General features: G+C 41.2%; 1 protein-coding gene across 3 annotated transcripts in view; it reads right to left on the reverse strand.

Moving 5' to 3' along the window:
- The window catches only part of MAP3K20 (mitogen-activated protein kinase kinase kinase 20), a 119,007-nt gene extending 100,567 nt beyond the window's left edge, over positions 1 to 18,440 (reverse strand). Inside the window, exons 1-2 of one of the 3 annotated variants that reach the window (XM_063116379.1) lie at positions 18,356 to 18,440; positions 6,178 to 6,368 (exon numbers count right to left, since the gene is read on the reverse strand). In XM_063116379.1, coding sequence (XP_062972449.1) covers positions 6,178 to 6,336 — 159 coding nt within the window. In that variant the 5' untranslated portion in view covers positions 6,337 to 6,368; positions 18,356 to 18,440. Of the gene's footprint in view, positions 1 to 6,177; positions 6,369 to 10,575; positions 10,623 to 18,355 lie in introns of those variants that run through there. The other 2 variants (XM_063116380.1, XM_063116381.1) reach the window with 2 other exon arrangements.
- Positions 18,441 to 20,139: the final 1,699 nt, after the last annotated feature.

The raw sequence follows: 20,139 nt of genomic DNA on the forward strand, positions 1-20,139 counted from the left end.
TAACCTCTGCTAGTATAAATGTTCTTGTATTACACCAATTCTAAGCACTTCTGTGCTGGTGCAGTCATTCTTATGATCAGTCTATTGGTCTATTTATGTAAGAGTGAACTGTCTGGTAGCTTTCTCTGTATCTGTGCAGTGCTCCAGTTAAGATAAACAGGTGCTCAATGTTTCCTTATAACTGTTTATACTGCCCTCTTAAAAAGGAAACTTTCTTCATGCACATCTTAAATGGCAGAGAGTGTAAGCGGAGAGGAACTTTATGAGGCCGCAGCTGTAGTACTTTATGATTCCATTTAATCTTTTTCTATCCATTTTTACCAAGATGCAAATATTTTGTCTAGCTATTCGTTTTTATCAGTAAGGGCCATCTTCCAAATCAAAACAAAACAAAGTAACAAGAATTAAAGGACTGTATTGATATTTCCATGAAATATAGTAACTGCCAAGCATTTTACTATGCTAAAAATTTATTGTGGAATTAAGTGATTATTTATTTGCTCTGGAGAGTGTCTAGATCAGCCTTTCTCAACCTGGGGCGCTCCAGATGTGTTGGACTACAACTCCCAGAATGCCCCAGCCAGCTGGCTGGGGCATTCTGGGAGATGCAGTCCAACACATCTGGAGTGCCCCAGGTTGAGAAAGGCTGGTCTAGATGCTTCAGTCTTTGTTGGGATGCCATATGCTCTACGCAACTGTAATGAAAGCATAACCTTGGGTCACATAATTGCAATATCAAGGCCATACTGCCCAAAAATACCTTTCTAAAATGCCGCCGGATAACAATGCTAGAAGTCCAGTGGCTACAATACTGTCTCTTGTTCTGATAAAAAGTATAAAATACGAAGAGAGATCTCAGCAGCAAAAGGGCTGTGATTCCCCATCCTAATTCTGAAGCGATACAATCCTTTAAGGGCTGCACCACTTTTTCCGTAGATATAAAAAAGGCCTTAGTCAACTACTCTCCCTTGCCTATAAACATCCAAGTTAGGAAACACACAACATTCATCAACACTGCTAATCCTACCTCCATCTCTTTTTGTCACCAGCCTTCTCATACCATGTAGGAGTGCAAGGTTTTCCTCCCACAGACTTACATTTGCATTTGAATTGCTTCTTTAAAATGCAGGAAACACTTAGGACAAAAGAAAATGTTTGTACAGAAAGCAAAATTAAAATGGAATATTCATACTGATAACTAAGTTGGGCAGGAAAAGATAGCGTAATACAATAAGCTAATATTAAATTTGCAACCAGGCCTCACTTCTTCCTCCATGGCACCAACCATCCCTAGCATGGCAAGAAGCTAAGAATCCTTATAAACTGCATGCAAAGAAAAAATGCCCATACTTAATCCTGTGATAGCAAAGTGTCATTGGGTTCTACCCAGACTTATTTACGCTTAGAGTAGACCAACTGAAATCAATGGGACTTAAGTTAATTATGACTAACTTATCCCATTGATTTCAAAGTGTCTACTTTAAACATAACTACGGATCCACCCCAATATATCATTTATTTTATTATTTGTATTCATTTTGCTTCTAGTTCATTCTATTTATTTCATTACGGGGTGGGGTTGTTGTTGTTGTTGTTGTTGGTCTTTTCCTTTATTTGTGTTTGGGTTCCTAATATATATTTTATAGCCCAATATACTTTAGCATTTAAATATTGTAAGCTGGGGGGGGGGGTCTAAACTACCTCTCAAGGATGCCCCCAACCATGTGAATCTCTGGTTGTGAAAACAGATTGTTAGAATGGGTCGAACCAGTTGGACAAGTTTAGCTTGGCTGATTCTCTACTGTTACGAGATTAGCTGAGTGGTGGGTGACCTCAGGTAAACTATTTTGGAAGAGGTCTTATCCCCCCCTCTCTCTGCATTAGTTCAGAAGTCTGTGAGAACAGTAGAAGCAACCTAAGTCTGTAGTTTAGCAAGTCTGTGCTGGAATTGGACCAGAAAAGGAAGCAGAGAACACAACTTTGGTCTCTGCAGGAAATCCTATCACACTATGGGCTGCCCTAGACATCTAATAGGCAACAGGAAACATTTGGAGTGTTGATGCTGCAAACCCTCACTTTACACTCAAGGCTGTATATATGTATAAATAAACCTTACATCACAGAAACACCATAAGTATCCAATGACTGCCTCCTAAGGAAAGTGAGTCCTTGGTAAGCTCTAGAAACTTCTCACCCCGTGGAAGTGAGGTGCAGAAAGTTAACAACATAATACAGTCACATGGAACACTGCATGCTTTTCTATAAGCAGGTAAGAGGAACACACGCAAGAAGTTGTCTAATTAATTTAATTGCTACTACCAAATTACAACCCAAGCAACATGATCTTACCCTGCCTCTTAGAAGCCTCAATCTTTGGTGCAAGCCGCAATCCAAGGGCAGGGTGGGAAGCCACCAAAATGCAAACACTTTGATGTAAGAAAACATAATTAAGTTGATATACCTTCACTCACTCCTAGGGCTTGTGAGGAAGAAGATGGCCTCAGCATGGGTTACCAACCTTGGATCCCCAGATGGTGCTGGACTATAACTCCCAACACCCCGAGTCAGCATGCCCAACGGTCAGGGATGATATATACACTATAGAACAATAACATCTACGGAAACAAGACTGGGAACCCCACTCAGAGTTCATGATATTTAAAGGGCTTTCTAAACTGAAACCAGCGCCTCGAATTCTGCCCAAAATGTTCTAGGAAACCAGTGCCAAATCCACAGTCCTAATCCCCATCATTGCATTCTTCACTAGTTTCATACTACAAGAAAGTCTCCGAAGGCAACTCCATGCAGATACAAGGCAGTAATCAGGCACAAGGTTATGAATGTCAGCTGCTCATTCAAAATGTGAGAAATATGTAGCAGCAGACACCCGGCAAAGAATATGAAGAATGCTTCTACTTGCTGCAGCTACCTGACATTTCAGGTCCAATCCAAGAACAACCAAGGCTGCAAAAATAAGTGATCTCAGGAAGCTGCCTCTGTGTACCCAAAGAATTCAGATACAGCTACATTCACTTCCCCTCAGTGATATATAATAACACTAGCCACACAGTTAGTAACGCTATTGGTCCTTCCCCATAATTACAAGTTTCATTTGCCGAATCAATTTTGTTTAAAGTATTTTCTTTATAGCCATCCTTAATGAAACATCAGTGAACTGTAGAGGTATTAGCATGACAGGTTTAGATGTGAGGAATCCAGATTTATTTATTGCATTTATTATTTATTGCATTTATATCCTGCTTTTTTTCCTCCTTAAGGAACCCAAGGTGGCATACATAATCTTCCTCCTCTCCATTTTATCCTCACAACAACAACCCTGTTAGGTAAGTTGGGCTGAGAGTATGTGACTGGCCCAAAGTCACCCAGTGGGTTTCCATGGCTAAGTGGGGACTAGAACCCAGATCTCCCAACTCCCAGTTCAACACTTTAGCCACTATGCCACATTGGCTCTCCCAGTCTGCTTTAAGTTTATCATGGCCTTGGACAACTACATAGCCTAGCCTAAACTATATCACAGGTTAACAGGACATGTACGACAACCTGAAGGAGTGACAAACAACACATATGAACAATAAACAAAGACCAAATACTCATATGAATCTATTACCAACATTTTGAGGGCTGTGCTTTCTTAGTGCACGTATGCTCTATAAACAGTATGGTTATCTGCTGCTATCAAAAGGCAATGCAAACATATGCAATAAATTAAAGTACACAACCTAGGCACACTTTATTTTAACAAGATTCCATAGTAACTCACAAGATGCATACCATCCCCCCTTTCTCTCAGATTATCAGGGTTGTTAAATTTACATATAAATATGTTATAGGTGCAAGTAAGTGCACTAAGGAAATATGATTAATGTTCTTCTGCTAACAGCTGAACAATTCAAATCCCCATGACTAGATAGGTATTTTATTTGCTGGTTCAAACAACAGCAAACAATGGATTTTAATTAAATCTTTCCAAGACTGAAACTACTCTGTACTCATAATTGTCTGCCAAAAGTATATTTATGGAAATGAATTGCTGTATCATCTCAGTGATCTTAAAATAAAAAGTCATGTCTGATAACTTGTGCAGTTATTACTCAAAACAATCTGTATAGCCATTATAAATTTCTATCAATAATAAAAAGAACTTTAAGGATCAAACAAAAAAATTGAGGATGTTTAAGTTGCATGTTTAAGCATGCATGTTTCAAAACATGAATTCAACTCTGAAGATGCGGCTAAACTGGAGATGCGGCTAAACTGCCTATTCTGGACAGAAATCCTTGCCAGGATCTAGAATATTCAGATCGATAGTCCTAACCACATTTACTCTGAAAATCGCACTGATTTCGTTGGGAATTATGCTTAGAACTGGAGCCTTAGGGTAATGTAGTCTGTCCAGCAGCAGAATAGAAATCGCTGGTGGAACAGATCCCCCCTGCAAAGGGTTGTGAGAACATTCAGAACAGATATGGTGTGTGTGTGTGTGTGTGTGTGTGTGTGTGTGTGTGTGTGTGCATGTCAGGGGGGTTGTGCGAGGAAGATGCAGGGGATACGAGAGCAAGGGGACATCCCAATACACACGTGGATGTCTGCATGCATACTGTTGGATGTAGCCCTTAGGATATAGATTTAATTTAAATCCCACTGTATTCTGGGGTGTCAAATCAGGTCCATTCACCTTTAGGCTGCAATCCTATATTCACCTATCTAGGAGGAGTAAACCCCACTGAACTCAATGGAACTTACTTCTGAGTAGACATGTATGATTGTACTGTTAACCTATCTGAACAATACGCAGAACTCCAAAGTCAGAGTTTCTTTGGCCCTAACATATATAAACAACCATCATGAAAAGCATCCTTTAGAATAGATCAGCCCATATAAATCGTGAATGGAATTTATTTTGCATAATTTCAAATATTGATTCAGTAAGTGTGGTTTCTATCAAGCAAATCAGAAACTGGATGGTCTTTAATGGCTAAGATCAGGCAGATTTGGATCATTTAAAATTTTATATTATATATTTTGGTATACTATTTTAGTATATTTCGCTTTTTCTTGCACCACTCTGAAATAACCAATGGAATTGGATTTAATGCAAATGATGTAATTTGATTTGGTTTGCTCTTCAATAACAGATATGCAGCCCAGTCCAATGCACGTTTACTCAGAACTAATTCACACTGAGTTCAATGGGAACTTACTCCCTCATAAGTGTACATAAGTTTCGGTTGTATATAGGTTATTAAATAGCAACTCAAATCATCACTTGAAATGTGTTCTTAAAGTTTCTATAATGCTCTTATATTTTCAATGATGTGCCCTTGAGATGTGCTCTTATAGTTTCTATAATCAGCAAACCTACTCAATCAGCATCCCAGCCAAAGACTGCAAAGTAGGAGTGCAATCCAAAACACTTTTACTTGGGAGTACATTTCACTGTACTAAGTGGGACTTACTTCTGAGTAAACATGCATAGTATTGGTTTGAAAGTTTTTTCCGCCTATTTATACCAATGCCACATTTCTGATATTGTTGGGGTATTTTGTTACCTATGTATAAACAATGTTGTTTCACTGAGTTATGTTGCCTTATAATAGAAGGCCGTGCTCATACTGAGAATGCCTATTAGTATGACAACATGTTTCCGTAAATAAAGACCTGACTGAAATATGATGTTGCACATCTAGGCTTCAATCCTGCCCTCAATTACGAGCATGCAATTCTCAGAAAAATCAACCTGATAGGTACAAATATATCTGAGTGTAAAAGTGCACCACTTGATTAGCAATATTTTAGCAAAAGACAGGTCATTCTACTAGGCAGGTTTTAAGCAGGTTAAACAGCTGTTTAAAAATCAAGAAATGAACAAGAGTTTTTACTCTACCCCATTCTCCAACATGCTGAATTTGTAAGTTTACTTTTAAGTATATTCTCACTGTGCAAAGGTTAATTTAAATTATTCCATCAGAAATACTCTGATAGCAAAGCATGAAACAGTCTGCTGATTTCTGTTAATAGTGGGACTGGCCATATTAAATGCTCGGACACAGGAAGGAAAGGACTATGAAGGAAAGAAAGAGCTTGTGTTTAATCACCAACGGAAACTTTAGCTCAGTAATTTTTCAGATAAAAAGAACTAGTTAAGTGCATGCTTACCTCTTTCTCTATTTTAAGCAGCTTCTTCACGGCCACCTCCTTGTCCTGAGATATCCATCGGGCTCGGTATACACTCCCAAAACTCCCTCCGCCGCAGTTTTCAAAGAACTGCAAGTCATCAAATTTAATTTGCACAAATGAAGCACCGAGAGACAACATCTCATAATGACAAAATATACCACGAAAAAAATCTGTAAGAGAAAGGGGAGAAAAACTAATTATACTTCTGTTGCTACAGTTCATTGTATTCTTACGTTTCCCCTTATACGATCATGCAAACAAGATTCTATCAGTATAAAAAGCCTCAGTCACTCACACTATCTATATATGCTATCCAGACTGTTGGAGCTACTATTTGAAGAGAAAGAGCTAGAAAATCCACCACATTCTCCCCTATTTTCAGATGCTGGAGCACCTCTTTTGTGTTGTGTGTGTGTGTATGTGTGTGTGTGTGTGTGTGTGTGTGTGTGCATGCGCACACAGAGAGACCGGTTCCCTTGTAGTGATATACTCTGTCAAAAGGGAATTGCAATTGCAACTGTCAGCTTGCCTGAGAGTTCTGGAATGTGGGGCATGCCATGTATCCATGCCGTGATCACTTTGAGAAATATACATAACCTAAGCCCCTGAACGTTCTGGCACAGCAACTACTTTAGACCTCTCCGGACCAAGCAGTCTGTCTACAAATGTTCACTAAGGTAGAAACACTGCGAGAAAACTTGGCCCAAACACAAGTCTGTTCCAGAAGTGGCTTCAACAGCAAGTGCAGAATAATTTATCTTGATTGCAATACACAAACTCCCCTTGTGTGTGCCCATGAAGGTTTCTTTTTCTTTTGCAGTCATAAGAGGTCATATCATATTTCTTCCCAGTGGAACAAAACATTCTTCTCTTAAGTCACAGGGCCTCTTCTTAAGAACGATAATGAAGCCTGAGGCTGGATCACTTGATAAGTCTGACCATCTGATCAAAACATGATCAAACTGAAAAGTCCTACCTAGGGTCTCCAACGTGGTGCCCCAAACTCTTCTCCTGGTTCCAGCCAGGCTCCCGGCCCCTCCTGATTTTTATTTTATTTCTTGATCTTTTTTCATTAATATTTTTAAACTTGGTGGCAGGCATGTTGCGAAGTGAAGCACTGCCTCCCAGGGTTCAAAAGAGTGGATTAAGGCACAATCCTATGCATAGTTAGACGGAAAAAAGTCCTACAGCTCCAAGCATTCCCCAACCAGCCCTATTTAGTTACCACCATGGTAACTATTTTATTAATGGGCAAGCCCTCCCTGACAGCGATTTTGTAAGAGAACTCACAACACTTCCTGGAAATTCCAAACATGCCCACTGACCTAAAATGGTTGAGGGACTCCTGTCGCATATCATGTTCAGGTTGAAAACAAAGACCTAATGATGTCTTTCAGCAGCAATTTGGGGGTTAATCCTCAAATTGTGGGGACAAGAACAATGGGTTAACTTGAGGTTGTATAGCCTACAAACAACCCCAAGTGCTCAGGTTCGGATATCACAGAAACAACGTAAGCTGGTTTTGAAAACCAGAAGCAGCTTGTGTGTAACATACATCCCTGCAATTGCCACCCAAAGCTGCTGTTACGTCCAAACAGTTTTAAAAGTACGTTTTTAGGGACATGTCAGTGTAACTGAAAAACCTGACATTGACTAAAATAATAATAAAGAAAGAAACAGTTTGAAGAAATAATTGTCTGCCACAACCAGAGGCAAAGAGACCGAAATCTATTATATTGCAAAGCAATATACACACACCCTTCTCTAGATCCAACCCATACGTATTATATTTTTAATTGAGAGTGTTGTCCTCTAAGGTGGGAAAGCTAAGACTGAAAAACAACTGAATCTAGGTTTAATATTCCATTGAATTTCTGCTAATGACCAACAAACATTCTGTAACGTAGACCAGTAATGATATTTCCCCCATTACATTATAGACTGTGCCCAAACTTGGCAGGAGGAGGCGGTGGCAACACAAACACAGGTGTTGACAGGGGGATTGTGGATGCCCCGAAAAGAGGGTGCTGCTTATTTCTCCATGAGGGATTCCTGGACTGTGACCAAACATCATACAGGACTCACCCATGCCATGCTAGACAGCTAAGGAAGTTAAGGAAAGTAAACAGAAATATGAAAACATGAATGGGGCATTTGGGGACGCTTCTAGGTTTTGGGTGGCGTGAGCAGGTGCTGCTAGATCCATAGTCATAGCCAAGGGGATCAGTTCTATGTTTTCTTAGTTTTGAGTCAGTTTCGTATGCAGACATGTTTTGCATATGGGTGACCAACTGAACTCCCCCCTAATGTGAAGCTTGACAACAGCAGTGGGCAAGCAGTGTAGACCAAGCCGCAGAACGGTGAGGGTGTTTGACAGCTGAGGAGCATTCCATGGGCAAAGTAAGGTTGTGCTTGGGTTAAGCATGCAATCTGCTGCTAGTCAGATCTTGGAATCGAATCATGCCAGCTGGACTAGAGTGGCAACTGCCACCTTGACCAATCTTGCCTGGCGACTCAGTGGCTGACTAAATAACCAATAGTGTCCAACAAAATAGCCAAAAAGTGCCCGCAACACAATAACCAACGGTGGCTCATACAGGCAGCTCTGTACAGCATTGGTTATTTGCGTTGTTTTTTTCAGCCAAATAACCAACCACTGGTTAAAAAGCTACCGCCACACAACATGATATCCAATCATGGGTTAAATAACCAACATGATTACACATTAATTATCATGTTGTCTGAACCCAGTCAACAAATATGAATGAGACAACACAAAATTAAAAAAAATTACAATGAGACAAGCCAAATAACCAACTATGGTTTAAAAAACTCCTGCCAGATGACACAATAACCAACGGTGGGTTATATAATCAATGGCGGTTTAAATAGTCAATGGTGGATCCAACCCCAACCACTGCAGTAAGCATAGATATTGCAGTCCATGAGTCAGATCAAAAGGACAAATAAAGAAAGGAGTGTGATCAGCATATTGATTTCATACAAACCCCATAATTATACTAGACATACAGATGGGAAAGAAGTAAGAATAAAATGGAACTCCATGAGATCCAGCCAGAAAATAATGCAATGACTAAAAAGGAATCCCAGAAATATACCAAGCTCTTCAGTCACAACACTACCACCTCATAATGAACAGTATAAAAAGGCCCAGAGAGCTTCAGCTATGGGGAAGTATAGAAATGCAATAAATAAATGTTGCAGGATGAACTGAGTATGGTTTCCCATTAACCTACAGGCCAAGCCATAAGCACTGTGTCAGCTCCTGTTATAGCTATACAGAGTGCCCCTTCTGACATTACATTTATGGCATGGAAGCCACTATATCAGAGACCCTTTTAAATTGTTAAGATAATATCAAAAAAAAGCCCTGGGTATGAACAAGGAGTCCATAATGTGACCCGCCCCCATGCCTGTATTGCCTCAGTTTGGAAACAGGTCAAACAATGGATTCCTCCCAAGTGACCTGGGTCTTCTGGCACTGGCCTGGTTCACAGGACATGACAACCCATCATGGGTTAATAAATCCTCGAGGAACTGATTCTACCATCAGTCAAGTTACCCATTCATAATGGGTGGGGGCATTATGAATATGCAACCCCTATCGGGTTTGTTGTAGTGTTATACAAGGGTTGTTTTACCCCCAAATAATTCCCGCTGGCCAGGTTCGCATGATGTGACAACCCCCGAGAAGCCCCAGTCAGCAGTTGCATATTCATAATACCAGCCAGCATGCACTGCAGCTCCTCAAGGAATAATTAGCCCACAAAGGGCTGTCATTTCTTGCAAACCAGTCCAACCTTCTAGGGGTAGAAAGGTACATGAAATATATTGAATGTGCAAGAAACATATTGAACATATTATATGTATGTGAAGCATTATATAAATACATTAATATTAATTAATAAAAATAATACTGGTTTTTTATTATTATTATTTGTGGTATTTTAAAGAGTAGATTGCAACAGCCTACTGCCTGTTTCGATTGCCTTAGGTAACCTATGCCTTCAAATCTGATCCCACTCAAAAATTGGATTCACAATCATTTTATTTGCAGGAACAGCACATTGAGCCTGCATATTATTATAGTTTTCTACTTTTCTGTCTCCAATCCAATGAGTAAAAACAGAAATTTAGGTTATCCAGGGTAAGTATTGGCTTTGGTGGTAGTTGGGTATTTATGGAGTTCTGCTCCCAACTCCTCCAGTTTTCATTACAATTGTCCATTAGCTGGTCGCTTAAACTTTTTATTCCATTTGTTTCTGCAGTTTGCAGGAGCTGTAGTCCTCTTTCTGTTTTGATTGCTGCTGACTCTGTGACAAAACAGATTCATATATAGCATTCTGAGCCACTCACTTCTGTTGGATTAGCTCCGAAGAAGGCAATCCTCACAAGCAAAAAATTGGCAACTAGATTTTATTCCTGGCAACAGCCTGCAAGAAAAGGAATGTCTTTGACTGGGGTCACACTAGATACTGTACAACACAACAGAGTTGCTGATACTCCATGAATTTTCTCCATCTGGTCCCTGCCATGACTAACATAACATCATCATACAGTACATCTCCCCACTGTCATGGGTAAGGATTTCATACTCCGTCACAGTATAATGCTTCTGTTATAGTACAGCGGCAGCGCTATGACCAACGATAAAAACCCACAGGGACGGAGAGAGACAATTTAGGTTATAATGGCCAATGATGAAAACCCACAGGGGGGCGGGGAGAGGAGACTCAGACAAGAAAAGGAAATGAACTGTTGCAATACCTATGATGAAAGTTAAACTGGCTTATGTCCCAACAAATTATAGTAACACTCAAAACTGTTGATGGTGGTATATTCCACAACCTTCACAAAAAGGTAACTTGACTGATGGTAGGTTCAGCATCAAGACTGGTCTAGATGTTATCACTTGGACTACTAGACTAACTGCTCCCAACCAAAAGCACACTTGGAATTATGTCTGGCTGAAATCAAGGAAAGCTGTTTCAAAGAACATGTGTTTATGATCAGATCAAGAACTTTCCTCCTCCTGTTCCATTCTAAAGCAAGTATTTCCCTCATCCATTCTCAAGACCTAAAGACTTGGATCTTAAATATCTCTAGACATAAGCTGCACCTTCTTGTGAAAATATTCATGTAGGAACAAGGAAAGCAATATCCTGAACCTCCTCAAGTCCCATGGCCCTACCATTTGCAGAAACACAATTGAGAACACCTAGCCACTATTGTACATGAGCCATGGGGAAGGTTATGGTGATTGGCTTTGTTGCGTACAGCAGATTAGTAACACATGATGTGCATTTGAAGGAATAGTTCCATCATTATCCATCATATAGAGACATTTCTAAAGTAACTATCACCTCATGAAGAGAAAATGCTTTGTTTTCATAAGGTGACGGTTACTTTAGAAATGTCTCTATAGGACGGATTGAACTTCAATTTTGATCTAAACAAGTTAATGTGCCCCAAGAGTCACCCACACACACACAAAACCCAACCTAAGAAGAGAACTTATATTCTGTAGATTTGCTGAGTAAAAGGGGAGTTGTTCACTTACTGGCAATTATTTTTATAGCTTAGAAAGTGTTGTCTTTCACACCAAAGAAAAAAGAATCTGAAACCTTTTGTTGCATTTTGTATTTCAATCTTAATGCCCAGCAGCCTATTGTGGTACGTGCTTTATATATCCAACTCTTCAACAACAGCACGCTCAGTTCAATATTGTTAAACAGATGCTGCCCGGTGGGTTCCTGTTACTTGACAGCTTGCCTTTACGCCCATCTTTAACTATAGGCCTCGCTTGTTCCCAAATGAGAATAACCCAGCATAGGAAAGAAGGCCATGTGCAGCCTTGTGCACATTATAGCACAGTGTGCTAAAGAAGCCCACAGGGTTCCTTCCTTTCCCTCCCTGTGGAAAAGTTGGAGTTTGGCTCCTAGCTCCCTTGAAGACAGGGAACGTAAAAAAAAATATGAAGAAAAAGATTGGTTTTGTAGATAGCTGCTCATTTGGTTGCCTTTGTAGAGTCAGTAAAATTATCCTCTGATAACTAAGCAGTGAAGGTTTATAAGAAGTGTGCTCCTTTTTCCTTTTAGGGCACAAAAGGCTAACACAGGCATGGTGGACAAAGAAACATTAATATTTCTTATTGGTGAGTTAATTTTGCGGACTTATTTGCAAAGCTGAGCTTGAATGCTGAAGGTTTATGCCCATTCTCTTCCCACCCATCCCTCTTCCAATAAAATCCATTGTTCGAAGGCAGGCATGAATCTAAGAATCCCACATACTCTGGCCCTTACTCTTAGCTTGCGAGCTGCATATTTATTTATTTATTTGTTTTAATTTATTTATTTACATTTATATCCTGCCTTTTTTCCTCCAAGGAACCCAAAGCAGCGTACATAATTCTCCTCCTCTTCATTTTATCCTCACAACAACCCTGTGAGGTAGGCTGGACTGGCCAAAGTCACCCAGTGAGCTTCCATGGCTGAGTGGGGACTAGAACCCAGATCTCCCGACACCCAGTCCAACTCTCTAGCCACTACACCACACTCCCATACAGGATGGAGTGCCTCTTCCTCAGCTTGATTAAAGAGCCATAGCTTCAAACACTACGCTTGTTCTACTGGAACAGTTATTCCAGAGAAATGAGGCTTTCTTCTGAGACACTGTGCTTATAGTATTCAATTCCCAGTAGTGTAAAGCCCATGTCATCATGGGTGCTAGTAGTCTTGCTCCTTTCCCATTTTCTAGCCCTTCAGTCATCTCATCACAGAGGGGCTCATGAATAATGCAAATATAGTTCATGCATAGTGAATTTCCCCTCTGAAATTTGCATGAGGCATGCCCCCTCCCCCTCTCTTTCACACCCTGATTGGTCGCCTCTGTCCCTTCCCCCTTCCTGCTGGAGGCAACAGTCTAACCATGCAGCTGCTCACGAGGCCACTTCAGGCCACACAGATTGGCCAAGCAGGGCTGTCTGTCATCCTTCTGGTGGAGGGGCGGGCATGCTTGTTTGGCACAGAGGAAATGGTTATTAAAGCTTGAGCTTTGAACTTTTTTGAACTTTCCAAATTTTCTGCACATCTGCACTGCTCAAGCTTCAGTTTAAAGCAAAAATTAGTAAAATTGTTCTGGTAGATCTCAAGTAATAAGGCTTACGCTACGGTATTCTTATATGAGATAATGGGCTACCAGACCCTGTCACTCAGGAAGAAGATTATAATATTCCAACAAGCATTTAGAGAAAGCTGAACATCTATATTGCTGTCTTTTAAGCTGGCTTTAAGACTGGTGTTTTAAATAGTTTAGCTATTGTTCCGATACTGAACATTTTGCAATGCAAGGGTGAGGGGAGTTATGTATATCAATCAAAAGTAAGTTGACACCTATTGCATGGTAATTATGTTCCCATTTCAGCTCAAACTCAGTTTAATGTGTGCAACCCTCCCCTCAACTGTCCCTCGCCCAGCCCAGCATTGAAACATGCTGGAATTATAATTGTTAAAAATAGATAATGACATAAAATATTGTATTTTCAATTGCATTTTCTTTTTCACATGAAGATGAAGAAAACTGCGTTTACAACACTTCCCCGTCACAGTAAGTCATACACACTGTGTGGTACAATCGTAAGCATGTTTACTCAGAAAAAAATTCATTTGTACTTACTCTGTAGAAAATATGTTTAGTATTGCAGTCTTAATTTACCATTATAAAATGATGTTAATTTAACATAAGGGACATGATATTAAAACATCCAGAACATAAAATGAGCATATTGCATGAAATGAGCATATCCCAAGATAGCAATACGTTTCTACAAACTGTACAAATCATGTATCTTAACAGATTACTAAATTCATAGCATTACAAGCACGCACAACTGACCTATCATCATCATATAACATATCTGGAACTTTTAGTCACCAAATTTCCAAGGAATCCATGAAACAACATGATTCTCCACTAATCTCCTCTTTTCAGGTTAGATATTAAAAGAAATAAAAATAAAAACAAGACACAAAGTAGCTTTCAGTGTTTCCTTTGGAAAGGCAACGTGCCAATGTATTGCCAATAAAGCAGTACTACATTTGTGCTAGCTTAAAGCATGGTGCATAATGTGCCAAGTTTCCTTATTTGGGGGAAAAAAACAGCTCCGTGGCTTTCCAGAGCTTTGACAATCCATTTTTAGATTCATAATTTCATGTCCCAATAGTGCACTCAGCTCTTGGGTATTTCAAATGCAGTCCCTTTAAAGCATCCCAAAACAAAATAAACTGGCCTTGAGCTATAGAGGGGAAAGAAATCCATATAATACAATGCTGCTTTATCCTCTAACATTCTTTTTAAGAAAACCTGATGGATAAATCACAAACAAAGCTTTGATTTGTTTAGGACAAAACAGAGTGTGTGGGAATTTATTAGGTTGCTTATTAAGATCTTTTCCCCCTCCAGGCAGAGATCCTGGCGCCTTCAGCTGCTACCTAACAGCAGAAATAGTCAGATGAAGCTATCCCCATTACTAACTTCTCTATGCCAGAAAGTTTTACTGACTAGTTTTCTTATCAAGCAGCAGTTAAAGGAACAAGAGCTTTGTTAGAAAGGCAAGTTGACAACCGTTTCAAAACTAGCCCTTAAGATCAACAAAATGTCTTACAAACTTCATCTCTGACTTTCCAAAAGGCCTCTTACCCCCCCCAAAAAATGGAATGAAGCTGATCAGCTATAAATTTAAAGAAGCTACGCTTACTTCTATATATGGAATCATAGGCCTTAGCTAGACCTAAGGTTTATCCTGGGATCATCCCTGCCTGCTCCTGGGATATCCTGTGTGTCATTTACATGAACAGGGATGACCCCGGGACAATCCCGGGATAAACCTTAGGTCTAGCTAAGGCCATAGGCCATTTCTACATCTGCCTTTTTTCCTGGGATCATCCCGGGATCATCACTGTGCATCCAAATGACACACAGGGGATCCCGGAAGCAGACAAGGACAATGCCTCCATTTTCCTGGGATAATCCTTAGGTGTAGAAAGGGCCATAATTAAACATGTTTTCTCTTCTGTTTAAAAATTGTTTGTTTGGGTTTTTTTACTTTTTTCTTACTTTGATTTCTAGCTTGTTTTTTTAAAAAAACATTCATGTTTTACACAGCAGGGGTGTGCTGGTGGCAAGAATTGGTATGATGGTTAAGGGAATGTGCACATTCCACAGGTTTAAGATATCAACAGATTGAGACCTCCTAACTCTTCCTCCTTAACAGTTTTTTTTTTTTTTGTGGAAACAAGAAAAAGACAGAGGAAACAGTGGATTAGAGGTGAAGACATGGAGAACACACACCATAAAATTCTGTGAACCAGTCATGATGATTGCATGATAAAAGCCTTGAACAGAAGAAACCCCATGTCCCTTATCTGTAATATGTATGTCCTCTATGTGCACATCAATGCCAGAGACTGAATGGGAAGCCCGTATGTGCCTCCCATGTCCCCATCTTGCCCCCTTCTTTGGCACAATGCAAGCTATGGGGCACCTTGTCTCAAAGTGTGTGTGGGGTGTGTGTGAATGGGAGATATATGTACAACTTTTCATTCACCCTAGAGACCTAGCACTACCAGTGCATGACAAGGCAGCAAGGGGTAGTAAACAAAAGCTGGAGTGGTGTAATAGTTATAATTGCCAAGAGGAATCTCCCACCTGTGGGTTGAATACAGCCTGCCAGCCTCTCCAGCCTCTAGGGATGGTGAGAATTTTGTTTCAGTTCAGGTCTGATAGTCACAAAGCTCTGCATATTTAGGACAAAATTAACATGAGATTTTTAAAAAAGTTGCTCTTCTAAGGCTGGGTTTGAAACCCTGTGATTAATTAAGGTTGCGACCTCTTTTTTTCTGATAGGCTCCTCATCTTTAACAGCTATATGCAAGGCAAGAATATTGTGATCCTCTCCATGCTGGGAATAGCTGTACCTACTGAATTTTGGCTTTTGCAGATGTGTGAAAAATTAATTTCAGTTCGTTTTTCATAAGGATTTACCAAAATTCACAAAGTTCTTCATATCTGGGAGAAAAAGAACATGAGGCTTTTAAAAAATCTGAAAGGGAAGAGACAAAACTGGCAGGTTCACCCATCTCTACCTCTCTCCAGGCCCCCTTTTCCCACAGTGTTTCCATGCTGTGCCTCTTTGACACTCTGCAACATGGAAAGGCAGTGAAATACCCATGAAATAAAGAGTCCTCTCTCCCCCCATGGGCAGTTTGCTGCCTTTCCATGTGGTGATGTATGCGTATGTGGCAATCAGGGGTACGAATGTGTGGTTGAGTGGAGTGTATGTGCATGTGTGAACACAGTAAATGGGTGTGTTTGTGTGAATGGGTGCATGTGGTCAGGCAAGCATGCTGAGGGCTGCATGCCAGCAGTGGGGATGTCCCTGCTCACTCTGGGCTATGGCATCCCTCAGTGTGCTTTCCAATGCAACCCTCAGGATGAAAGCGGCTCCTTACTGGGGTTACAGTGTCTGACTAGGAGAAAGGAGACTCGATTCAAATTTCCACTTAACCATAAAACTCATGGAGTGACTGTCACAGTCTCTCAGCCTAACCTACCTCACAGGGTTACTGCTAGGATAAAATTGGGAGGGAATCATTTATGGTGCCTTGAGTTTCTTGGAGGAAAGGTAAGATATAAATGTACTAAATAAACAAATAATTAGGACTAAGCTTAGTGAAGTTTTCACATGCTGCCTTTATACCTGCAGTAGGCTTGAGTACATCCTGAACATTATTACTATTTAAGTTTTTAATTAAAAAAAATGTTATAAGCTTAGGCTTTTGTGACAACTGGCAGTTCTGTTCTACAGCTCAGGTGTGACAGAATGGAGAGAAAGCCAAGCAGACAAATATTCATGTTTTTATTTTCCATACAAGTGTGTGGAAAATACAATTGTAAGGAAGATGCTAGATCGCTCTAGTTATAACTTTATAGTAGTTTTTCTATGAGCCACAGATCAAATATTTCAAGGTAACCGTTACACAGCTAAATCTGTTAAAACAAATACGTTCAATATGTTCGTGTCTCAAAATTTGCAGATGAAGCCTAAAAAGATGTGATTTTTTGATGCCTCTATTTATTTCAGCTGTCCAATTTTTGGCTTAAAACAAGGATGAGAAGCATCCTTATTCTCAGGGAATACTAATGTCTTGACTCATAGATCAGAAGCAGGTCTAGGTTCAGCACACAGCATCCTTAGGCAGCTGCCAGAACTTCACCACATTGGTATGTCCACTGGCATTGATGCCTGGCCTGGGTCTCCGGGTGTAGTAGTGGCAGCAACAAGCAGTCATTTTCGTTTCCCCCAATTCCCCTGATGCTGCTCCTTTTCAAGCTACTACAACTCTATGCAGTCTTACTTGGGACCTCTGCAGTTTAATGTTACAGTTCTTTGGGATTTGTTTATGCAGCATTTCAACTACGCCTAAGTATACCTAAAACTCATTGAGGCTTGCTTTTGAGTAAGCATGCTACGTATCAGGCTGTCAGAGTTGCGATACGGCATGTTCATTTCAAGACATTCTGAACCTTACTTAAAAGAGCAGATTGCATTCTTTACTAACACTGTCAAATGGAAACTAACTTCCCGATATAAGGAAGTTATAAGTGTTTTGTTTTCCCAAGAGCAAAGTGAAATACCCAAGGTTTTTTTTCTTGTTTGTTTGGCTTTCTAATTTTTATACTGGCTACGTAACTTGAAGCTTTTCTCCTCCCCTGGGGGGTGGGGGCGGGAATGCCAAAAGAATCACACACGGGTTCTAAGGACTTTCTGGGAAACTCAGCCGGAGGATGGGAAATGGCGGAAATCCAGAAGATGAAAGTTGACCTTAATCATCTCTGCACCCAGTGCACGGGTGGAGTTGCACAGGTATACCTAATTTGGAATCAAGCAGCACCACCATCATCACCACCAAGGCCTACTGGAATAATTTTTCTAATATTCACAACAAGCTTTTTTAAAAAACAACAACAACGAAAACCAAAGAAAAAACACGAGTTACAAGAGAGCACACGTTTAAGCAAAACACAAGGAAGCTTCCAAGAGCAGGAAATGAACCTTTCAACTCGTTGAAAAACTTACATAAAACCCTCTTGGCAGGCAAAGGGGTCTAAATGAACAAGCCAGGTTTTCAAGCGGCTGAGGCCGGCTTGGGAGAACTCTCTTCTCCGCCGCTCAGCCAGGGCGACCTACTGCGCCAAGAGGTCTCTCCCGCTCCAAAAGAGGCCAGGCTTTGAAGCCCCGGTGGGTCGACTCGCCTTTTGGCGCTCAACTGCACCCAGTGAAAGCTGCGACGCGCTCCCGCGCCCCTGACCAAGGGGAGCGTGAGCGCGCGCCCGCGCCCGCCGTGCCAGCCCCAGACGTCCCTCATTCCCACCACCACCTCCACGCTCACCCACCACCGACGGCCGGGAAGAGAAACCGCGGGGTTCAGCCTCCGCCTGATCTCCACCCACAACGACGCAACCCACCCACCGACCCCCGCTTTAGCTAGCCTCGCGCAGCGCGCGTCCTTACCGGGTGGTGTGCCCGGGTGGCGGTGCCCGCCGAGAAAGAAGCCACGAACTTGTCTGAAGCAGCGCCACTCGCCTCGCTTTCGCTAGGTGCGCTTTCCACCAGCGGGACCTCTCCTGGCGCGCCCGGCGTGCGTGTGTGTGCCGAGGCTCCCACGCTTCCGGTTGATGTCAAAGGAGTCAAAACAATCCAGCCACTTGGTGTCTCTGGAGCTTGCGATTACAGCACCACCCCGCGCCCAGCCAAGCCGGGAGCTATGGGGCAAAGGATGGCCCGCCCACTTGGCCGGCTCGCAAGCAACTTTCGGGCATCTGCCTCCCACCAATCCCGCCCCCACCCCAGGAAAGGACTTCACTTGAGGGGGGTGTTAGCCCGTACCGCCATCCACCCACCCCCACTCCCTCACACAACCCAATGGCAAAAATACTCAGACAGCAAAGTCCAACTTTATTAATATTAACCCGACCAAATTACGAGGGGAAAACTCCACAGTATGGACTCTATTGCATGAAGGGCGGTTTAGAAATATTTTAAATCATCATCATCATCATCACCATTCCTATTATAAACAGGGGGCTGCTGTTTTTCCCAACAGTACCTGAAGATACCAGAGTAAAGTTTAAACCTGCAACCTTTTGCATACAAAGCACATGCTCTACCACTGAGCTACAGTCTGTGTGGTGTTTTAAACATGAAGAGACTCTGGCAAAAGCTTTCTTGGAAAGTTTTAGGATAAACCTGTTACATTGTGAGGCACTGCAGGGGTATTGTTTGTGTTTGCTGTTATCAGACGGGCAAGGGAATCTACGTCCCTCTATGTTCAATGGGCCTTCCTAACAGGATTGCATTTTGTAGAAAAGCTAATGGTGGGATTTACCTCTGAGTTAATGAACATAGAGTTAGGCTATAAAGCAGCCACCCCTCTGGAATAAATTAATAACAATCTTACCTTAGAGTTGAACGCATTGCAGAGCATTTGTACATCTAAACAATTCTCTGTAGAATTTGGTCTTAAAGAATAACCGAGAGATCTATTTTCCAAAGTCGGTATCAAGCCCTGCTGAACATATGGGATATGGGAGGGACTGACTCTGGGGGCACTTACTGACTGACTTGGAAGATACATTCTAGCAAGCTCAGCAGATATTAGAACCATTAACATCCTTGCCTACCTGCCGGCAATGTAATGTCATGACTGCTGACTCACGGCTTTACATACTGGTTGGCAATTAAATGGGTATCCTGAAATGAATTTTAGAGCAGAGTTCCAGTCATTCCTGAGACTCATACACCAGCAATTCAGATGTTACATTATTAGTAGAGGCATAAATTATGCAATAGTGGAAGTATTT

This window comes from Elgaria multicarinata, chromosome 2 (assembly GCF_023053635.1).
Source record: "Elgaria multicarinata webbii isolate HBS135686 ecotype San Diego chromosome 2, rElgMul1.1.pri, whole genome shotgun sequence".
Taxonomy (NCBI): domain Eukaryota; kingdom Metazoa; phylum Chordata; class Lepidosauria; order Squamata; family Anguidae; genus Elgaria; species Elgaria multicarinata.